Raw genomic sequence first — 19036 nt, forward strand, 5'->3', positions numbered from 1 at the left:
TGATATTTTGGTTAGAATTAGCAAAAATGCGATAGATAGAGTTCATGCTGAAGAAATTAAAAAATACAAATAATGTTTCGTTGTGTTGAAAACTTTTCATCATAATCAACCATTTTATTGTCCCACAGGTGACACACCATGAGACATATGGTGGCGATGCCCTATTGGTTATTTTTTATCTATGCGCTTCCAGATTAGGAAAGTCTCAATGTAAGGTACCTACATATCTAAGTTACCTATAATTTGGAACACCAATGACGAGTATCTAAAGGTGAAGAAAAATATTTTTAGGAAATCTATATTCTCTATGAGCATCAATCACCATGCTTGCTTACGAAGAAAGATCAGTTTGTAATACATAAATCATCACTCACAGAGACTTGTAACAGGAGATCAGGGTTACAGTAATCATATATGTTACATTATCCGAGCATGAAGGGCAGGTTCGATTCCCGCGCGTGTCACTTTACTGCTCGCTTCCGTAACTTTTGACTACTGTTGCATGACATTCTGTGTCACTGGAATTATTTATTACAGGCTTGAGATTGCAAGTTTTCTCACATAGCTAAAAACGTCATACTTTGTGGGATTCCTCTTTTAAAGACTAATAAAATGTTAGGAAGCAAAAGGTTAAAAGAGGTAGGTAATGAAAAACTGTGTGAGGTAGTGAACAGAGTATCCGGAGTTAGTCTATTTTTTGAGGAAAGCTATAAACCTACTTTTATCCAGGTGCGGGCATAAAATCCCTCGATGTGTGGCGTGGCTAGAACTATGGGGAACTGCTAGATTTCTTTTAGTATGTACTCAATACAACATCCGTCTTCCAAATGCTTGAGATTATTACGAAATTAGTGAACGCAAAATGTATTTCCAAATCCCATATTGATTCTAACGGCAATACCTAAATGAATCATAATATTACAAGGAATGGTTTTAACCCCTTTCACTTTTCGCCAATGTGGCTGACTAATAATTTTGACACTACACTGTTTGAAATTCGGATATCCGTATTTGTGTCATTATTATCCAATATGGACTTAAGATTCGTCACATTCATATACTGTGGGGCTTTTATTTGACCATCCTTGACAGTCGTTACGAGTAGTCAGAATCCATAAAGTCTGACAACCAGTCTTGCCAAGAGGGTATTGGGTTACCCGGGTAACTGGATTGAGGAGGTCGGATAGGCAGTCGCTTCTTGTAAATCACTGGTGTTTAGCTGGATCGGTTATACTGGAAGCCGATTTCAACATGATTGGGAAAAGGCTAGGCAGATACTGTGGGGCTCAGTTCACAAAATGAACGGAAAGTTGGTATTTAATGGGCAAATCTTTAGATCCTTTTGAATTTTATGATTGTGCGCACAGATTCTGCATCATTATTAAATGATGGCTAAAAGGGACGATTCTAATAAAGATTCTTATTCAGAAGAAACCACGTATTAATTTATTACATCATAAAACGTTATGACTATTCTACTATTCGTAGTAAAATCCATTCTTTATTGGTACTTCAATTAATTTCATTCTGTCTACTATTTTGGACCTTATATAGTAGACAATAGAGATTACAATACAAGCACTTGATGTGACATTTGCAGTACCTACCTTCAGCCTATTGTGGTGTAGACCAATAGGTAAGATACAGTTATGCAAGATGGATTACCTCTTATATTTTGGGACATCAACGTGTAATAGTAAACGCAGTTTTTACGTAAACATCATATTTAGGATTTTATACATATTTTCTGAGTGTGTTTGGGATAGGTACCAATAGCTAACGAGTTACTTACTTCTGATTATACCTCTCTGTTTTGTCACCCATCTGTTAGACAATGAGATGGCTGATGATCATGCAAAATTGCATACTTGATAACTGGTATTATGACTTTACATGGGATACTCCAAAGATATCATATTGTATCCTGTCCTAAGAAAGCCAAGTCACTGTTCTATAACAACCTGCATCCAAATTTCCCAATACCGGTACTATTAGAATCTTCATCGTCACTCATAAAGTGTTTGTCTTAACGCAATCCACTTTTACGAGCTTGTCCTCAGTTGCACAAACGGCTCGAGATGACATGCTGCCATCTTTGACACGGATGCGAGTGGTTACGACTCTTTGTGGCTGTCCCGGATCAGTAGTTTGTACTAGTATGTGTGTATTATGAGACCATTGTAATGGAACTTTTTGAGAAAATTGGTGGTGGTCAGGAGATATCTATTAAGGGGTTCAATTTGAAAACAGTTTAACTGGTTTAACTAAAGAATGCAATTAATAACTTATAGGTTAGATTTAGCGCAGAATTAAAAAAAAAGTCTGCCAATGAAGAACATTTTCGAAGACAATAGCTATAGATCCAAATTCAGGAAAAAGAACTACCTCATCCCAGAAAAATACAATAAAATAGGTACTTCACAGAAAGTATTCCAAAACAAACTGATATAGAGTACAAGTTCTTATTAAACAAAATTATAATTTCATAATCTGGAATCGGTCCCTAGTTCCGAATAAGGCTTATCGTTACAGCTTCACATCTCACAGTCACGTGCTTGAACATACCGTAGCTAATCATAGTTTACAATCAGCGTATGCGCAACTCACCTAACCCTTATTGTTAATTTTGCTATGAAGATTTTATGTTTAATAAGCTGAGGTTTTAGTCCTATCCCAATAGATGTAGGGAAACCTTTCGCAGGCTCTGTCCCATCCCTTTCTCAATATTTTTTTCTTCTTCAGCTCCCGTCGTGGTGCAGCGTGAGGAAGTGTCAGACTCTTTCTGTTAAACCCTTTATGTACCAGGGCTGTGGAAGCTCTTCCGAACAATCCCACAGCCCCGGCAGAGCGGCTAGACTCATGCCAAAACACTAATCGTGAATGTGACAGGTTTTTCAAAGTCAACGTCGTATGTTTTTCACGCTCTTGTCTTTTTTGTCCGACCTTTGCCTAAGATACTTTTAGATGAGAGGTTTCACGTGACTGAGCCGAATAAAAAATCAAACCTTAGTTAAATCCATTCTATATTAATTAATGATATCACTTCTTCAAAAATTAAAATAGCTAGAACATCCAAATGGCGATCGAAATTCTATACCACCAAAATTAATTCACGTACATAAGAAATGTAAATAATATTTTCCATAATCGAATGTACCGTGTTAATTGAGGCTAAACTAATATTATATAGACCCTACATTATTGGCTTTGTATAAACACAGCTATTTGCTTAGACTGGCCTTAAATAATATAATGCTTTTGAGTTTGCATACCATTGCTCAATTTCACTAGCGGGGAAGATTTTGAGGACATGGTAACTTGAACCATATTGAAACAGAAAATATGTAAGTTTTGACTAAAGTCTCTTTTTTTGGTTTGGCCGTTTTTTAGTTTTACCGTACGGACATGTTACCACCAATGAAGGTTGGTACATCTGAATGATCGTCAAATTAGATCAGGTTGACGAATCCTGGCTTACCTCGAGGCGACTGACCCCCATTGATTTTGACTGATCACCATTTGATCATAGATGGTAGTTATCTATGCTAGGTATATACATTGAAGACGTTTTCCAAATCTGTGAAACGACAGGACCGATTCATGAAATAATTTAAGCAAGAAATAGAAGGATATTGTCCTTTATATTATTCAACTACGGGAAACAATTCCATATAATACAATGTTTATTTACTTATCATAAAAGGTCGTTATATTGTAATGGTCGTCAGACTAATTTGCAATAATCGTGTGTCCGACAAGAATCTAAGCTCGAGTGACTGCGGGGACAATACAGCACGACTTGTACATATACTTGTACTACAACGACGCGGGCGCAGGTTTCATGTCGTCCTCTTTCACTTATTGTTATGTTTTAATTATAAGTAGCTAGCAATTAAATTGTGTTAATTGAAAAATTATTTTAATATATAAAAATTGATACTTAGAAATTGAAACGAAAATATAGGGTTTTTTTTGTATATCAATGTACTTAGAAACGTCGTCATCTTATTTAAGCCTTATGTGAGTGACGAGGGACCTTTAGCATTTTCAAATTTAAGCCTATGTACCTAAATTTGTCTGGAAGTCTGATACATATATGTGCAGTGAAGTAAACAAGATGGAGATTGAGAGGTCCAACTAAACTTAAATCTAGTCAGAAAATCTGGCTTGATAGAAAATCCCAATATGATCAGTAGTCGTGCTTACAACTACATTGACAATGAAGTTTTTTCGCAATTTATGAATTTCAAATAGTATCGTTACTGACCCAAATTGTTAGCTCTCAAGTGTATTCATTATTGCCGAAGACGACAAGCATTTGCAAACTGTTGCTTAGAATAATCAATACAGTGATTTCATGTTGTAACTTCTGAATTTTTATAGGAATTTCTATACATATTTTTGCTTTTAAGCATTGTCAACTAGTATTTGATTTTAAATGCTGCCTAATTTGGCTGTGGAGTTTGACTCGCCGCTTCTTCCCAGCAGAAGCACATAAGAAGTGGTGAAGGATAGGCGTTTTGGGGGCTATTTTTTGAAAATTATTGACGTTCAAAAAGTTTTGCAGCTAAGTTTGAATAAATGATTTTGAGTTAGAGTTTAAAGCTTGTCATAACCTTCAGGCCATTAAAGTCTATAACTAATATATTTAGCATATTGCTCATGTTAGGTAAATGCTTAATAATTAGCTAATTGACTTCCATAGAGCGTTCAATATTAATTAACCTTGTAATAAGATTTTGTATCTCTCTTTTATGACTCTTTAGGTTAATAGGTCAGATCCTTATGTGTATGCGCATAGAACCTAAGACAATGTTATGCGCCGTGTCACATTTAAGCTTTTGTTCAAAATCAATTACACTTCTCTTAATGGTCGACCCCTAACACACTAATAGTTAAATTTCAAATTATTGTGGAAGAATATTTTTACCAGGCCGCTAAAGTCCCCACTTAAAGGAATCTAGTAATCAATAGCCAAAACATTGGTTTGCCAAAAAAATTGTTAATAGACATTTTTATATTTACATCTTAGTAGGCCATTATATAAGTAAGAATCAAGTGTGTGCTAAGTATGAATGTAGATGGATGGAGAGGAAGAAAAGATGGTTGGATTGCCTGAAAGATGATATGAATAGGAAGGGAGTGAGTGTGAGTATGACGAGTGACAGGGGAAAATGGAAGAGAATGACATATTGCGCCCACCCCAAATAAAATTGGAAGCTTGAAACAGGGCAGGAGGAAAAAGAAGTAGGCCATTATATAGGCATTAAACATGTGCTCATAATATGTGTTCAATGCTTCCCAGGTAGATGAGACATCGCAATTATTTTTAGAACTCAATATATTCAAGTTACGATACTTTAAGGCCTAGACAACACGTAACACGCTGTATGGTAAATAGGAATACATAATCATCATGTGTTTAAGCATCTGTGTCGTGCCTAAAGTGTGGAAATAGTGAGATCACTGGCTGTTGTTGATAAATCGGTTCCGCCAATCACGGCGCGCGTTTGATTAGCCCTACGTGACTGATTTTAGCGTAATGAGAGTTTGGGGATTTTCTTTACTTTTTTGTTACTGGGATTATATAGCAAACGCTATGGAGTTTTGGACTTTCTTTGCCAGTTTGACTTTCTTGCGTTTATTCGATAATACAAAGGTCTACAGTTTTCTTAGAATTTGGTAAAAATAGATATGGCTGACTTGAATGATCATCTGATTATTTATTTCTATAACGCTACTGACAATGCCGAATGCGTAGCGAAATATTGGGCCTCCAAAATTTAAGTTGCCATTGACTCGCCAAGAAGAAGAAAATTTCTATAAGTCAATAGTAATCCGTACTAAAAGCCCAATGACATTAGGTTGCTAAAAGCACTTGAATCTCAATCACATAATTACCCCTAATTAAAGCCTGCACAATCGACCTGTGCACCGGCGCCATTATTTTTTATCAACCATAGGCCTGAGTGGGTCGATCGTGCCGCGGCTTCTAAACAAACTCATGCGCAATGTTGTCTCTACGGATAGTGCAACGTTATGACTCGAACAGTGCCTAAGTGCCCATACCAAATAGATGCATAGCAACACGTAGGACTCTGTAATATGTTGCCAATCTAGGATTTACGTGGAACACGAATAACAAGCACAGGATTTTTTTAACGGAGTAAAGGTAGGGCTAAATTGTCTATTGAGTTTTGAGAGAGGTTTACAAAACAAATGTACTAAAGGTTTATGTACTGCACCTGTAGCCTGTGTAGATAAATCTCATACTACAAGACTAGACAACAGAATATTTATTTTATTGTCAAATGTTATAGTGCAAGATATGATTGTTGAAGCATCAGCAATGTTAAAGTTTGATTGACAGCTACAAATAATTTCGTAATTAGCAAACAAAACTTAAACCTATCTTAGACAGCACATCAAAAACTTCGCAACGGCTATATTACATGTTTTAAAGATGAACAGAGTCTTACTCTGCCCATACAAATGGTTTACAGTGACACAGTCGGAGAAGTTGCTGCAAGTGAATGACCGGTTACGCAAACGATGGGTCGGCAGTGGCCTTGGCTTGTTTACGTGTTAATGCCTAACAACAACCGTGTCTAAGATAGGCTGATGAAATAGATCAAACAGCTGATATTGGTGAAGATCTGAGAGATAAGGTAAATGAAGAAGGGGAAGACAAGACTAGCTGAAATGACAGTGAAAAGAGGTTTGATTGAAATTAAATAATGTTCGATCAAAAAATATGCATTGCCATCTATCATGGCAATGCAGACAGCCTTTTGGGTACAATCCCCGCTGATAGCGATGCGGATTAATTTTTTTGATACACAGTTATAATTTCTCGTTTTTTATTTGTAAACAGATTAAATATGGAATGCAAATAAATAAAAAATTACATGGAATCTCAAATAAAATAATATATAGGTAAGTATAAACTTGCAACAATAACAGACTATCAGGAACAGCCAGTCCGTTACCTAACTAATCGCTCTATCTTTTAGCTTTAGGATGGGAAAGTGTTTATAGGAAGTCATAAGGTAAATCAAAGAGATCTTCATATTTTCCTGGTAAAAACCATGAAACTTAACGATCATGATGAAGGTTCTAACAAAGACAAGGGTGAATTTTGAAATAAGGAAAGAGGTTTTATAAAGTACCAGGAAATTATATTGATGATGATATCAAAGAGGTGACTGTAGTTTTTACTTCTATGATTAATGAACAATCATAAGAAGTTAAACTTGGGTCATTAGATACTATAATCAACAGCCTATACAATAGATTAGCTTTGGATGATAGAAATTTGTACGTAGCGATTAACGTAGTACGTAACAACTGACATCAGAATTTCCTAGGAGTTATATAACAATATTGGCTGCACCATGTTGTCTATTGATTCCTCTATAATGATGACATGAACTGTGGTATTTTTAGACCTTAACTGCAGGTTTATTCAATGTGGCAAAAATCACTGCGGTGCACGGGAGTTAAAATGACTCATAGTATTTCGTGTAACTGTGGCTTTTAGATGGTTCGATATAATTAGAAAAAAAAAGATTATACAGAACAAGAAATGGTCGAGATTATATCTTTTAGATCCTACTGAAGTAAAAACCAATAGGAGCAAAAAAGTTAAGCCTCAATTGTTTTTAAGTGCTTACTTTTATGAAAAACAATATGATGTAGATACGATTGAAAACTAAAGAACTCACCTTTATTACTTGCTGGCCAGATGTTGTTCGTCGCGTTCTTTTTGTTGGTTTTGTTCTCTCTGAACATGAGAATATCCGGTACCTTGTTCAGCTTATTGTCCTTCGGTATTATGTCCGGCGCTCGATCAACGTTCACTCGCACAAATTCACCCTTCAACACTTTCGGCTGATTATCTTTTAACATAGGAGGCTGAGGAGCTTTGGGCTTCTTGTGAAACAACCTCTTCCTGTCTGGTTTTGATGGGATCTCTATATCAGTGTATATTATGCTGTCTATTTCACCAGTCTCATTCAAATCATTCCTTATTCCAATCAGACTCATAGGCTGTTCGTATCGATTATTTACATTATTCTTCTGCTGCACCGATATGTGTGTTACGCCATCATTATCTATTGTTTGCAGTAAGTCGTAATCATTGCGTCCCTTATCGAATAAACTGTAGTCATCCATACTATTCTTTCTGCTTTTGAAAATGTCATAAGTTTTCTTTTTAGAAAACAAGTTTTCACTGCTCGAATAGTTGTTCGTGTTTTTCGTCAGTCGGTTCCGCATTTTGAAGTATTTGTACGTGAAGTATATTCTCTTGAAGTCCTGTTCGTTCTCGAACTTGAGCGCTATGGCTTCTTTGTTCATGTTTTTGGCTATGTAAAAGACTAGAGTGTTGTCACAATTGGGATAGTTCTCGATGTTGACACAATTTGAGATGTCGTCTATCGAGATGTTTTCACATTTGGTAGGTTTAAGTTCTGTGTAGTCTTTGATAAGTTTTTTGTCTTCGTCTGTGATGTCGTCTTTAGTGAGTAACTGTAGTTGGTCCTTCTCGTTGAAGCCGACGACGATGTTGTAGGCCTGCAGGGAGGTGGGCTTGCTGATGGTCAGGATGTCGAGCTGTTGGCTGGCGGAGTGCATCTTCTGCCGCGCGACCATGGCCGCGAAGCCACCGGTCCGGGCTGTTTTCTTTACGGTCATTGTTCTGTGAACAATGAAAATATTCGTATTAATAACATCGTCGACCGATCGGTTGTATTGACAACTTAGTTACCCACTTGTTTTAGGACCCTAGTGTAGAGGTCACCTACTGAACTTATTTAAACTAGAATAAAGTATGGACACTATTCTTTATATTCAAATTAAACATTCATTTTTATGATTATTACATAAAAAGTGTAGTTAGAAAGTACTTTTAAATATGCACTTTTCTTTTATTACCTGTAACATAGTTAAATCATGGCCCTTCTCAAAAACAATATAAAATGAAAGGGCAAAAAGCGCTACGAATTTTATCGACTCTAAACTTTTCTGATTAATCGAACACCCATATGATATTTTTATCGATACCAAATCGATATTTCTGTATGACGATCTATCACGAATCGATTTTAACTACCAATATTGTTCAAATGCCTTAGCGTTTTTAATTGAAAAGTAAACGTAATTATGGCTCGCACCTTTGCTTTCACTTGCTTTCTTTCAATGCATCTGTGTTCTAAAATAGAATAATTGGCTAATTTTATGGCAAACGAAATTGTAAAAATATTATTAGGTAAGTAGAACATTATATGATTAGGTAGAAAAGGTTATCTTTTTCCTAAGAAGTCTATTGATTTGGGCTTGAAAGTGAAACTTGTCTTTCCTTCAACAGATTTCTTGAGAAACCTTACGTTTATGTTAGCTTATAAACTTCAGCCGTTGCATTAACGCTAACAGCTTTTAATTCACTCACTTACGTCGCTCCATCAATCTTCTTGTTAAATACTTTTTCATCAATTACGTCTTTCACATTTTACGTAACATAATTTTTCCTCATCTCGCCAGCACCGACATTAAAATTCTCAAATGAAACAAGTATGTGTTGGAGAAAGCGTAATATGAAAAAAATAAAGAAAAGACAATAGTTTGTCGCAAGCGTGCGACATTTTGCGCAAAAACTACACTTCCTAGTGATGAGCAATGAATTAGAGAAGATAATTATGATGGTAGAAGTCATAAGCGATGTTATCCAACCTCTTTGGTGCGAGGTTATGTAAAGAGTTTCAAAATAAGCCTGACATGTCAGCCTATGTCAAGAAGGCAAGGATTTTGTTATATACGGCGCTTCACCTACTTTCTTCATTTTAGCAAATATCTTTATTTATCGATGTTATTTCTATTAATAATGGGTTTTTTGAATAGGTGTTTTATTTTGCAATATTTTGTTTCGAATATCGATAAATCAAACAATTACGTAGGTGTCTGCGTAATATTAGGCTCTGATGATGTTTATAGGCTTTGAAATAATATGAATAACAGCCATTCAGGTTTTCTTTGCTCCCTATTATAACTTAACGTAACGTTCCTAAGGTTTATTTTAGTATCTTTAAAATATATTTTCATGGTTTAATTTTCTTTGCTACTTGATAAACGTTGATCAATGTTCTGAGGAAAACCATTTACGACGTATATGATACTAAATAGGCTAACGAAATAACCATGTAGTTACAGATACTTACATACACCATTTAGGAAAGTTGAGTAATAACTCAACGCTTAGTTTTGAGAATTAATATACACAGCAATCCAACAACTTTAATTAACAATTTGCCTTAATAACTATTCTTGCTTTTGAGAATTGACACGGCCTAAGTATGTTTCTAACAATACGTTCATAAACTGATTGCCAACTCTAGTTCGCTGTTCTCTGTGTCTCGAACCACTTCTAGACGTTTCTACAACAATAGTAGGTCTGTGGGAGATCACTTTACATAATATGTAGTGTATTTCCGACTTTACAGGCAAAACTGGGTGAACTTTTGTAATTCGAGATTGCCTTATCAAGATCACAGAGTTATTGTTGGTCACAATTTTTTAATTTTAATTATGTACCATCAGCAATGGGCCTTACTTAATTTAGTTGTTTGTTACGAAAATCCAGTGTTTTTAGGTTGATTCGTTGCGGAATTGTTACGTGTATAAATTTGGCAAACGCGCTTTTGAAGCAAGCCTAGAAGCGTGGGATAATAGGATTGCTTATTAGATAATTTTTAATTAATTTGTGAATTACATCAGAACAGATATTTGAGGAAAACGATATCAAATAATACCATAACTAATACGCTTAGAAACTTTTATAAGGCGCGATCTAAACATGAGCTGTGGTGTCAAAATAAATGTGATTCCATTTTTAAATGTGACATTCAAAAGTTAAGTCCAAAGATCCTTAGCGAGTCTTTAAAACTATAATCAAATAAGACACGATGTTATTATTCTATATCATCCCCTGGGAACTACTCCACGCACTCGGCTGAAAAATAAATGGGCTATCTAACACTGAAAGATTTTTTCTAATCGGTCCAGTAGCTCCTGAGATTTTCACGTTCAGCCGACTTACTTTTTTATATAAGTGGTCACGAAATTTTAATTAGTATTAAACTTTTAAATAAATACCCATAAACTAAATATTCATATCACCCGGAAAATAAATTTTTCGTCGTGAACAAACATGAACAGTAGGCGTACAATTTACATTATTAAGAGCTTATTTACATAATAGCGATTTCCTTGTTGTAATGTGACAAGAGAATGGTGTTGAATAATAATTTATAGGTTATTGAGTCCAGTATGGAACGTGGTTTAATTAAATAGACCTAGGTATTATTGAGTTTGTCTATGGTAAAGTGCCATGCTTTTTACACGTGGTCACTGCACTGTGTAAATCGCAAAGTACCATTACAAAAGGTACTATTAGGTGGTAAGAGGCATATTAGTCTCCTTCGATTTTTGTTTCGTCTAGATGTGTTTCTGAATCAATTAATGATTAGCCATTAATGAAATGTTAATAGATTGACCAAACCCGTGATTACCCACGTGAACTAAAAATGTTTGTGTGTCCCTTGAAAAATGCGAAAATTAGCTTATTTGTAAAACTAGCTTTTTGCCACAGTGCCAGCGTCCTGTGAAAATTACTTCCCGCGTCCAGATAAAATACAATCTATGTCACTTGGGGATTGTATAGATTCCCAAAAGTATTTTTTTTTTTCAAACTGATTCGAGTTTTTAGGCACAACGAAAAAAGACATTTTCATAATACCTATTCCAATAGATTGACGTAATGTTAAAAGAATGCAACCAATTTAGATAAAATTTCTACACATGAAGGGCAAGACCAAACAATTTAGCTTTCCTAGAACATAAAAATTAATTGTAATAATAACGGAGAGACGGAAATAATTTCCACAGAGTATCGTTATAATCGCAGGAGTTCTCATAGACAATGTGTTTTCACTGTCACAATGGCTTTTCACATAATTATACAGTTTGATATCACGCCAGTATTAAAATACAGAAGCCACCTGTTTGTTTGTCCCATGTTATTATTGTTAGTTGATTGCTTTTGTGTGATTTAGAGTTTGAAGTTTTCTTAAAATTAATTATTTTTGTTTTACTATATTCAAGCGCTTTAATGAAGTCTAGACAGGCGAGCAAAAAGAATCCATAACAGAGCTTTAATTCCCATAAGCGGATTTTTCGCTCAGTTTTTCGCAATCTTCGCGATTTCCTGAAAATTGAGAGGAAAAATCGCTTCCGTAAAATCACTATAATGAAAATTGTACATTTCTTGAATTGGACTCTTAATTTATTTCGAATAATGTTGATATCCTATGCATAGATATAATATTACTAAACAAGATTGCGCACGCTCAAAATATATATTTACGAAAATGAACTCTATTCTAACGCAATAAGGTACTAAATTGGTTGCATAATACACAGAGGCAAATCCGAGCCGAGAGGGATAGTTCGAACGGAGGCTGTTTGTCTCTTTCTAACACCTTGCCAGCATAAAAAAATGTTGTGATCAAAAGTTTTGTCTTCCCAAAAAACAATTGAATCACTTATATTTTTATCTTATTTTAACAATTGTAAGTCAACAAATTAATAACAATCGCATTAATTTATTCGTATTTATTATTAAAACATAAACAACATAAATTTTTATTTTGCTTTTTTTTATTTTCTAGCGGTAACCCTGAACATTCTTGGCGCGTAATCAGCATTTAAAATTTTGTTTATGTTTTTTTGTATCAAATCAATTTAAACTATTAAAATGGTGAAAAAGTGTTGCGTTTCTACTTGCAAAAGTGAATCCTATGGTGGTTGCAATATATCGTTCCACAGGTTAGCTAATAATAACATTTTCGTAAACCAAACAACTAGGGTGCCCATGAATTCTTGTAACGAGTCAAAATATGGGTGATGGATTTTAAAACTGTTGTACTATTGTTATAGCTTCCCAAAAAATGAAGAAAGGCGACATAAATGGCTCAGCAGTCTATATATGAAGTAGAAATACAAAAAAAAACAGTCTTCACTTCGAATCTTCCTGCTTTTATACTGCTAATTTCCGGTAATTATTAAAAGCCTCTATAAGTATCTTAAGGTCACAAACTGCGTAAGTTAAAACTTCAATACTAATCTGTGTTTAATAATCTTAGCAAATTCGGATTTGTCTCACATAGCTTAATCTCATAGTCACCCTATTAGAAAGGGACAGACAGCCTCCGTACTAACTGTTTCACTCGGCTCGTTTTTTGGGTTTATATGCGCAGTCCTGTTTACTAATATTATGTCTATGATCCTATGTTACACATAGAAATAAAGAAAATATTCTAAATTCAAATCAAACCTACATTCCAATTGTACAACATAACCAGCCAGCATTTACCACTAACATCACTAATTGGATCTCCTTTCAGAAAGCAGGGCGATATTCTCGACATTGTCGGGACATGGCCATTTAAGGCGTAGCTATAAATAGCTTGTCCTTTACACTAGGCCAATGGCTATAATAGCCAACGTATGGAAGTGGCCTTACACCTCTTCCGAGATATAAAAGGGCAAATGAAGTTGTAGGCCTCGCTGAAAAGAGATCGAATGACCCCTCTAGGGTTGAGCGTCATATTTTTTTATATGGAAAAATAAGGTTGTATACCTCGACCTTTAAACAGAAATGGAGCGCTATGAATCATTGTTTTTATTTAATTTGACCTACAGATGTTCATAGAACATTAATAACAAAATTTCCTCTTTTATTTCTTACAGTTTTCTGTAAGTTTATCCAGCAAGATTTCTTAAGGTTTATTGTCTAGCAAGCAGTTTTCCGTATAATTCGATAAGTACAAACACAATGGAAGGTACATAATGCAATTATTAGCACGACTGTTCACGCCTAAATCTGTAGTTTATCCAACCGTCACTAACTAGCTAAGTTAACAAAAAGTTTATTCATAGTTTAATATTATGAAGCTTAAGTTTGTTTAAAAAACGGTATTAGACAGCTTATCTATGAAGTACAGCTGCATGCTACTTTTTGTTAGAAAAATGTTGTTTAAAAAATTCGCAACTTTTGAAGGAAATAATTCAATAAAAGTCATATATTTAAAGGCATCATAATAAATAAAAATACCAAAAAAACCCCGATTCTCTTAACGTGGTATTTCAATAAGAAATGTATTGGCAACCCTGTACATTTGTAAGGACGAGGACAGGTCATGCGGAAGCGATGCAGCCGGATTGCAATGAACTGTAAAATTAATTCGTCGCTGCTAAATTGCACTGGAGTAAAGTGCATCATAACCATGATTCGATATTATATACCCAGTCGTGTGCTCTTGATGTTCAAAGGTGAATCGAATCTCCTTTTGACTTTTTGAGTGAGTTCATCGATCAAAAAATGTTACCTAGTTTAAAGTTCAATTTATTCAAAAAATAAAGCAAAAACCTCGGTAATTAAGGTAAAATATACTTAACTTAGGTTAGGTATTTATTTAACATACAGGATCCATCAACATCATTTTCCTGACCTTATGCCAACTTTATTTGGGGTCGGCGCAGTACCCATGTTTTCTCCTACCATATCTGCCGTAATCTCACAAGTAACATCATGCCTATCTAATATCATTTTTTTCCTGTGCAGAATACGTATAACTAATAAAAAAACAGGACTGTATATTTTCCGGCTATTTTAAGCCGGAAAATATACAGTCCCGAGTTCATGATTGAAAATTGAATGACAGGAAAATTGGCGCCAAAACTAATGTCACGCCATTGTTTTTTTTTTACTTTTTTAATATTCCTCACAAAAGAGATGTCATGCCTGGAATAAAAACGAATCAATAACCTTGTTTTTTTTTACTTTATGCTTTTGAGTAGGTAGCAAAAATAGGGGTGTGCCCTGATTGTGGCCAATGTGGAACTATCAGCACAAACACTTTTGTTTGTTCAAAAACTGTGTTGTACTAGTGTCTTGAGGATAAATAAATTGTTAACATTCAAACTCTATTGCAAATTACGAACATTACAAAGCGAAAATTACAAAAAAATACAAACTCTTAATTGCATGCCACAATTTATTTACAATCTGATGAGGAAGCAATCTCTTTAGCAATTCTTGGCTAATTGTGTCTAATCTTGTACTACAATTAAATAGACAGCCAGCATCTACATCTGAGATCTTCACAAGAAAGACGACTTTCTCGGTCTTCTCTGGAAACCGCGATATCTCCCTGGGAATACCATACAATAAGGGTATTGTGTATTTTACAACTTTATTTTAGCACCAACTTCTTAATACATAAACCTTATGTCAATCACATAAGGTCGGTTTTATGATGCACGATGTGAAAGTGTAAGATTGTGTAAATGCTTTGTTTGGTGTCACGTCGTTAGAGCAATGGCATATGTGACACTTTTAAGGTTTTATTCCGGTTTAATATAAGTTTTGTGGTCTTAATTGGAAACTGAATGAAACATCATCATCAACAATAATATTGTTGTGTAAATAATATAAACTTGACCTTTACAAAAAAAAACAGACCAACTTCAAAGAGTGCTACGCAATAATGCGCTGACTTGCATTTGCACGAATTGCAATTTATAGTACTATGAATGAAAAAATTATGAAATGCACACCCAATCCTTGTTTTTAACCGAATTCTCAAAAAGAAGTTAACAATTCGAACTTGTACATTTTTCATGAAATATGAACTCTCTAAAACATGAGAAGATAAATAAACTTTATTTTTTCTTACTCTATAAACCATCTAAGTTATTTATTTTCTTTGTATATGGAACTCTATCAAGATAGATGCTCCAATTTCAAATTCATAAAAAAACTTTTCCTTTATAAAATCTATTTACCTACACTCGACACTTTTCTACAAAAACTGGACACTGGATGCATTGAAAAGTGTATCAAACCACAGATTATAATGCAACTGCCTCGTTGGTCTAGCTGTCGCAAGTGCGGCTGCTGAGCACGAGGTCTCGGGTTCGATTCCCGAGTCGGGCCGAAATCGCTTTGTGGGTTTTAGAAGACTTTCACAAAGCAGCCCGGAGCCTGGAAGCTGGTGATTGATACACCCGTGCATCGGAGAGCACGTAAATGTCGGTCCTGCGCCTGATCTCTCTCCGGTCGTGTCGGATTACCGTCCCATCGGGCTATGAGAGTTAAGGAATAGTGAGTGCACCTGTGTCTGCGCAAATGCTCGTGCACTATAATATGTCCTGCGTAGTTGGCTAATCTCCTTACATGAGAACAGCCGCCGTAGCCGATAATCGGCTAGGAGGAGGACATCATAATGTATGCAGATGTATTCATTAACAAAAGTGAAAACTGCTGCACTGACGAGTTTCTCATTATGAAGATAAGAGGTTATACATATATCTATCTTCTTTCTTATAGATGACTTTGATTGCATTTCTCAGAAGTGCACTTGAGTTTAATTTCGCTTGCAAATGAGCGCTCGTTTCCTAGTTATAGGTACTGGAATTAGAAGGGAATGCTTCTAGGAATAAATTGGGTGTTGTGTTTTTCTTGTTGAATGTTACCTACTCATAATTAGATAAAGAAGATATAAAGAGTTTAATTTGTTATTGAAGTCATATCAGAGTATCTGTTTAAAGATTATTTCATAACATTTAACAAATCAATCTGGCTACGACATTTTGAGATGTATTATTTTCAAATTAAAACTTAAGTAGGTATCTAATATTTTCCGCTGTTAACATATCAGAAACTCATCAGTGAGTAATAGTGAGATCCATAAAAGTTCATTGACTTACGTTAAGTTTTAGAAATCACGACATTTGTGCACAAGAAGACATGTTAATTATACATATGTTATATGTATTATAATGAATACTAGCTACTCATAGTGTCAAAAATGAAACATTTTTACACAAATGCATGAAAAGAATCCAATGTCCTAAGTTTTTCCCCGTTTTATAGACATGAAATATGTGTACCTAAGTATGGCCAAAAGTCAATGATCTTTTATCACTCGACCTGTGTAATTTCCAAACGTCATTCTAAGCTCATATTAGCCTGCACGTGTTACACCTGTAACTGGGTTAATATAAGGTCAGTATATAACAGTAGTCAGTTATTTATTTTATGTACATAGGTAAGTGGGTTTTAACACCTGCCTACTACAATTTTATTTTACTTAATAATTATTATTTCATAAGAAATAAAACGAAATAATACTGGGTAAGGGCAGGGCAAAACGACTTTGAACTTCATCGGTCCCACACTAATTGAAAACCAATTGTTTATAGAGTAGGTATGTAGCGTTCATCGTGATTCGTGAAGTTTATTATTTTAAATTTAAGTCAATTTATTATATTAATTACAAAGAAACTACCCGGATCTGTAATTAAATAAAAACTACATAATGACAGGTTTAACTTCTTTCTATTAATCGTAAAGTAATAGGAAACAAATAATTAACAACATTTCTAAACACATAATTTATGCTCACGAACATTCCGGCTATAAATAAATGTCGTTAAACACTAAAGTAATTAAGGATTTATTGAATAAGTTTTGACAAGTTGATAAAAAACTATTAGAAATCAATAGAAAGCGACAGAACATAATTCGGAGATAATTAGCCAATCTCGTTTTAACGCGTTACACACAGTCGCGCATGCGCATTCCGACTGATTAACGCCGAAATGGACGCTTTTACACCGCACTGTAACAGGAAAATCATAGACAGCAAGTTTTCCTAGACCGCTGTCACACCCTAAGGATAGTCTGTTAGACTTATATAACAACCCCAATCTATCCTGATAGGAAATACCTATGCGTTAAATATACTTAGTCATTAAACGTTCTATCAGGAATTGATTGACATGCTTTTCGACCATAAGTACTGGGAGAAGTTTTGATGGCTTAGGGACTAGTCATTAGTCTTTTAATTTTCTGATTTGTAAACCGCTTAGTATTTTCTATTCCTTGATATGGTTTTACTGAAATTCCTACTTATAAATAAGTGTGTATGAAAAGCAATAACAGCCAATTGATAAATGATAACACACAGTTACAGCACGATGTGACGGACACCGGCGCGGGCGCAGGCGTCACAGACGCGGCAAGTTCTTCTACTTTTACTTTATATCATGTCGAGAAAGTAGTGGCTGATAAACGTTCACGCGGCACCCATGTTTCATACACAAACATCACACATATTTACAACTCTATATCTGTAGTAACAAAGATCAAAATCACGTGGCAAGCAGTCATAGTATCCTTAAATATTGCAATCAGACAGGTCGATGGCTGTTTCTTACCAGATTAATGGCTAACAAAATTGATGGCAATGCCCGACTCTGAGTTTTATTATGTCGTTATTATGCAAGAATCGAATAAACAAATAGGTTCGCGGTGGCTAACCACCGTAGTTAAGTACCAGCCTACTTATTTAATGGACGTGTATTTATTTGTTGTGTAAAACTAGCGGTGGAATAAGACTAAATTGATAAGTTAAAGATGGCTTCCTATACAATCAGTTTTAATATCTCCACTTCCCGCTGTGTGCGAACAATCCGATGATAATAAAAGGCGGATACCGAATTAATGGCTAGTTCAAATAAATATAAAATTTATTGTTTAATAAACAACGCTACCAGGAAGCTAGGACTCTCTGACTGGGCACTTGCGTGAGATTGCGCGCGAGCCGCTCCCACGGGCACCAGATGCCCGCGTCCGATGTTACACGATTATTTACGATGCAACCCGAACAGAATGCACTTGCTTGTTTATTGGCAGATTTGAATTTAGAATTCTATTTATTGGTTAAGTTCAAACGGGTCAGATGGTGAAAACGTATTGAAAATTGCAACGGCTAATGACGTGTAAATCTGTGGATACATTGATATACGAGGTTCCTTACTTCTACGAAGTGATTTAATACTCACGCTGAAATATTTATAAACACACCTCGGTATGCTAAATAAAAAGAACTTGCAGCAGGCCTTAAATAAATTAAAA

General features: G+C 35.0%; 2 protein-coding genes across 2 annotated transcripts in view; both read right to left on the bottom strand.

The window, feature by feature from the left end:
- LOC110370833 (protein D3) overlaps positions 1–19036 on the bottom strand; it is a 146518-nt gene that overhangs the window by 8350 nt on the left and 119132 nt on the right. The gene's annotated exons all lie outside the window — the stretch shown is intronic.
- LOC110370818 (uncharacterized) overlaps positions 1–19036 on the bottom strand; it is a 73794-nt gene that overhangs the window by 4169 nt on the left and 50589 nt on the right. Inside the window, exon 3 of the mRNA XM_021326796.3 lies at positions 7725–8698. Coding sequence (XP_021182471.3) covers positions 7725–8694 — 970 coding nt within the window. The 5' untranslated portion in view covers positions 8695–8698. The remainder of the gene's footprint in view (positions 1–7724; positions 8699–19036) is intronic.

This window comes from Helicoverpa armigera, chromosome 22, assembly GCF_030705265.1.
Source record: "Helicoverpa armigera isolate CAAS_96S chromosome 22, ASM3070526v1, whole genome shotgun sequence".
Classification (NCBI taxonomy): Eukaryota; Metazoa; Arthropoda; class Insecta; order Lepidoptera; family Noctuidae; genus Helicoverpa; species Helicoverpa armigera.